Consider the following 5307-nt stretch of genomic DNA (forward strand, 5'->3'; position numbering starts at 1 on the left):
AACCAAAAAGTTGTCATTTTGATAGATTGTGTTAGAGATAAACAATGGATCAAAATGGGAAAACTCACAATGTGTGTTAGAGATAAACACATTGGGAGGACTTTGTGAAATAGTTTATCATCTAAAGGAGTTTATAATTTTTGTTGATCGAACATATACATGCAAAGTGATCGTCGAACCCTAACTTTGACAATATTTCTCAAATATTCAAACCAAAACTTTTACCGCATTTTATTACACTTTTATGCAAGATACCGTGACAAACACCAAAGCCCATTGTTACCTTAAGCTAATAATTAAAACAACTGTCGAAAGGCGGTGATATCTCACAATCCCTGTGGAGACGATAACAAAAACCCGACACTTAAAATTACATTCAACAAAATGGCAAGCTTTGTTGATTCATTTGATTCATGCTTTGTCTTTTATTATTGTGAATATGTGGAAGCAATTAGAAATGATCAAGGCACTTGTTTTCTATCGAGCACAACCAGTTCTAAATACAACTTACCTGTGAGCAGAGAGAGTATTCGTTAACCCCTTTGAGCTTAAACAGTTGAATCTTAGCTTGAAATAAAGCGAGATTTCAAAAATCTTTTTCTTGAAACCCGGAAAATTTTGATAATTGTTCTTTTGCAGTAAAAAGTCAAGAGCATTCACTTAGGGTGAGTAAGAAATAAGTTGGGGAGAACGAAAATGAGAATCGGTAAGTGCCACAACTCTTGAAAAACCGAGCAAGCATAAAAATATATATATATATATATATATATATATATATATATATATATATATATATATATATATAAAATATAGAAAAGAGAAACATCTGTTTAAAAATATGATGTGAAAGAAAAAAAATATATATAGAGAAAATAAAAATGAATGCTTGCTTGGAAGAAAAATAGTGAAAAACAAAAATTGAGTTGTGAAATAAGAGTTGTGAAGGTTTCAAATGAGAAATAAATGGAATGAAGTTGAGATGTGTGAATAATGTACAATGAATGTCTCTTTTGCATCGGCAATTTCGTTTTCAATGGCCTTAGAAATGACCCTTGTTTGTTAACCTAACCAAGCTTCAATCGAAAAGCCCTTAGTGATCTTCGTGCTTCCACATTACCATTTATAATTGTTAGACATTGTATGAATTGAATTGATTTCTTCATTGTTTGTTAGAGAGTGAGATTATTCCCGCGGTTGCAAACGCGTAATTTCTTCAATCCTTATTCGAAGAGGAGAGATAGGGTGATTCATTCAAGATAATATTGTTGTAGATAGATACATATTTCGCATTGCTACTAAGTCTTAGTTCTTGTGTATTATTTTATTCGAACCGTTGGAAATTTGTATCTGCTGATTCGCTTGTGTTTGAGCCGTTTTATCCAACTTCGAAGAAACCTTTCTCTTAAAGCAAATCCTCTTGTCCTTCAAGAGGCATACTTTGCTTGAGGACAAGCTAGAATCTAGTTGGGGAGAGTTGTTAGATACCCAAAAGTGCTTATTTGAGCTATCAAATATGGGTATCTTTCACTCCATTTCCTTGCTAAAGTGTTCGAAACCACCTTTGTTTTAGATGAAATGCAATACAATGATAAACGATCTTGGTACCTTTGATTTGTGTGTTATTGTGCAGGAAGTAGGCATGAAATAATAGAAAATGAAGACACAAAATTTTTGGCAAAGGGATCAAATAAAACAAGCATTCATCAGCTTGCTCGCTAGGCGAGGGCTGGGGCGAAGGACTCGCTAGGCGAGCGTCCAACGAGAGCCCAGCGAAAAGCTCCAGTATTTTACAGTGGCAAACATCACCACACTCGCTAGGCGAGCTTCCAGCGAGGTGTGTGGCGAACACGTCCAGACTTGGTGAAAAGCGCAGCCAGCACTCACTCGCTAGGCGAGCCTTTAGCGAGCTCCCAGCGAGCATTCCAGTAGCAAAACCTCTCAAGCTCGCTGGAGCGAAGGTTGAAGCGTGACCTTCGCTAGGCGAAGGTTTTGTTCGCTCAGCGAACATGACAGTCTGGCAATGGTTGTTTCTCTGGGCGGAGGTGCCTCAGGTGCCTCATTTAGGGGCTCGCTAGGCGAGCCATTCTGCTCGCCTAGCGAGCATGACAGCTCAGTAGCAGCTCTATAAGTAGCAAGGGCTACTTTTTGGAGCCATACCTTACTTTCCATACTTTTGTACTTTTTTAGATATTTTCCAGCATTGCTCTAAGGATCTTTTGTGACCTAGAAACCATTTTTCTTCATCTCAAAACAATCTTTCACAAAAAGAAGGTGGATTCCAATCCAATCTCGATTATTCGACTCGGATGTTGATCAACCTTCTTCCGAAACTTGTTGAACAAGCTTCCATGAAAATGAGTAGCTAAGTCCTTCATTTTGTCAAGGTTAGATGTAGATGATCATTAGCTTTGTGTGTAAATGTAAGGATCTTCATTTGTAAACTCTTTAATGGTGAATATATGGTGAAAACTTTGTTCTTATTGAAAACTCTTTGTGTTGGTTTATGATCGAGAGATGTTTACCAACTCTTAACCTAGGTTTTCATCCAATCTTGTTTGTTAGCTAGAGATAGTAATGAATGATTTTGTTCACCATAAGGTTGAACCAAAAAGTTGTCATTTTGATAGATTGTGTTAGAGATAAACAATGGATCAAAATGGGAAAACTCACAATGTGTGTTAGAGATAAACACATTGGGAGGATTTTGTGAAATAGTTTATCATCTAAAGGAGTTTATAATTTTTGTTGATCGAACATATACATGCAAAGTGATCGTCGAACCCTAACTTTGGCAATATTTCTCAAATATTCAAACCAAAACTTTTACCGCATTTTATTACACTTTTATGCAAGATACCGTGACAAACACTAAACCCCATTGTTACCTTAAGCTAAGAATTAAAACAACTGTCGAAAGGCGTTGATATCTCACAATCCTTGTGGAGACGATAACAAAAACCCGACACTTAAAATTACATTCAACATTGTGTTAGTGTGTCGAAGTGTCGAAGCATGTTACTTCACACAGAATTTCGACTTAGGCCTATTTTAGTAGTGCTAACTATTTTGGACTTTTATAGTTTTGGGATTTGGTTTGAGATCCAAGTTATCCTAAATCTATAAATAGAGGGAGTAACCTTTATTTTTGTAATGAAGTGAATAGAGTATTCATTACATTGTATTCACAATATTTTATAGTTGCAAAGTGAATAAGAAGTTTTCCACAATTCGTGGGCAGAGAGAAACTCTGTAGAATTTTTATTCTTCTTCTCCTTCATCGTTCTTTACACTCTTTCTTTCTCCATTGTTCTTCTCTTTTCATTGCTATTGTGTGAGTAATAACAATCTTGTTCATCAAGATTGATTGAAATTCTCCATAGGTTTTGGTGGATTTCCAACAAAAGTTACTATTTTTCTCCAAATGTTTGATTTAGTAAGTTTTAATTAAGCCACTAGTATCTATTATCCTTTTTCCCACACTTTTTATAGGAAAATGAACAAGATCTTATCAAGGAAAATCGCTAAACAAGTTCATCAAATGCATAACGAGCATAATTCAAAAAGGTTGAAGGTTTCTGAGCAAGGTAGCTTGCGAGAAGGGCCAGTGGCACATATTTATAAATGTTCTGTAAGATCAATTTTACGAGGCGAGCAAGATAGCTCACATAGAGATTTATGGTGGTTTAGTGACCCATGAAGATAAACTATAGAATCCTCATATTAGAATTAGAGGATATCATATCTATTGAAAGACGGAAAATCATAAGAAGAGAGAAATATTAGGGGATCAAAGTGGATCCCATCAATCTTTAAGATTCAAGTCATTGATGCAGTTTCATCTTATTTTCATCATTATGTAAAATTATCATGAATAACTGATTTTCTTTGTGGTTGGAATAAGTTTAGTTAGTTATGACTCTATTGTATACCTCTCATTTGGAGATTATATAAAACTGATTTTCTTTGTGGTTGTTATTTTTTCCTTCTTAATGTTTTTTTTTACATTAAACTCTGAAATTGATTCTTTGATATAGAGAATGCTATGAATGAATTTTCTAATTAAGAGAATCATCTGTAAATGCATATTGTCAGAAATAATATTAGATTTAACGTCACCATATATTATCGGATCGTAATGCTGGTGAATCGATCAACTCACTAAGAAATTGAAAAAGTTAATAGATTGAATAGATCTTGTATCATTTGTGGAGGACAAAAATGAATGTTAGACGATAATCAACTAAGAATTATTTTAGATGATTAACTTATGAAATCTAATTCCAATACACTTTCTAAATTATGATGATCTCAACGTATTTTAATTTTAACTTATGATCTCAACGTTTTTTAATTTTAACTTATTCCGGAACAAACTCTTTTCACAAAACTCTCCTTATATTTATAATGGTTAAAATATACAGAAGTATATATATGGATCCGATAATTAAAAATACTTTGATACCGCTAAGAGCATGTTAAACTAGTTCAATGATTTCAAAATATGTTCTTAGTGCTTCATAGTCAATAGTGGGTGGGACATGTGAGATTGAATTATATATTTTTTTATACCACTTTGTGAGTTTGGTTTTGATTCTTTCATGCTATAAATAATAGAGATAAAAAAGAAACTTACGCATTAAATCTTAAATATAAAAAAATTAAAGCAGAAAAACATAGATGCATGAAGCAAATGCAATAGGTCATACACTACCAAGAAGGAAAATCACAACTTTCTTTATTTCATAGCAAAGATTACATCAGGTGATAATAATATCACAAAACATTCAAGACAAAGTCACCAAACTAGACGGGTGAGCTTCTCTCAACCCTTTATTCTTCATGTCACGTCACCATGCTCTAATTCAGAACTGTAAATCAAGAAAAATAAACCTCATATTCAATAAAATTAATATAAAAAGAGCTAGGACAACAACATGCAACAATAAATAATAAAGAAATTATATAATTATTAATTACGTACCGCAACCAAAAGATGGAAGGTTGCACTGAGAAGTAAGTTGAGAAGCGATTCTAAGAGTGTTACAGAGACAATCACGGTTGGTTGCTTGAAGTGCATTGCAGCAATCAGCACTAGGGTCAGTGTTGGATGCACCAGGCACAACAAATGGTGCACAAACATTCAGATTGGTAAGCTGAACTGGACAACTATTACTCTGTGCCTCACCCATTTTCACATGAGTTCCTAATGCCACAGCCAAAAGTAGCATCACTGCAACTTGACACCTCATTGAAACAATACCTGCCATGATAATTTTCTAGTTATTAAACTTGTTTATCAAAGGTATG

The 5307-nt window shown here is 34.1% G+C and overlaps 1 protein-coding gene across 1 annotated transcript; it reads right to left on the minus strand.

The window, feature by feature from the left end:
- Positions 1 to 4714: 4714 nt before the first annotated feature.
- Positions 4715 to 5307, minus strand: LOC127093009 (protein MEN-8). Its single transcript, XM_051031904.1, has 2 exons — positions 4982 to 5307; positions 4715 to 4868 (listed from the first exon to the last, which is right to left on the minus strand). Exons 1-2 carry the CDS (start codon positions 5265 to 5267, stop codon positions 4858 to 4860), a joined length of 297 nt encoding a protein of 98 aa, XP_050887861.1. The 5' UTR covers positions 5268 to 5307; the 3' UTR covers positions 4715 to 4857.

Source organism: Lathyrus oleraceus, chromosome 6, assembly GCF_024323335.1.
Source record: "Lathyrus oleraceus cultivar Zhongwan6 chromosome 6, CAAS_Psat_ZW6_1.0, whole genome shotgun sequence".
NCBI classification, from domain to species: domain Eukaryota; kingdom Viridiplantae; phylum Streptophyta; class Magnoliopsida; order Fabales; family Fabaceae; genus Lathyrus; species Lathyrus oleraceus.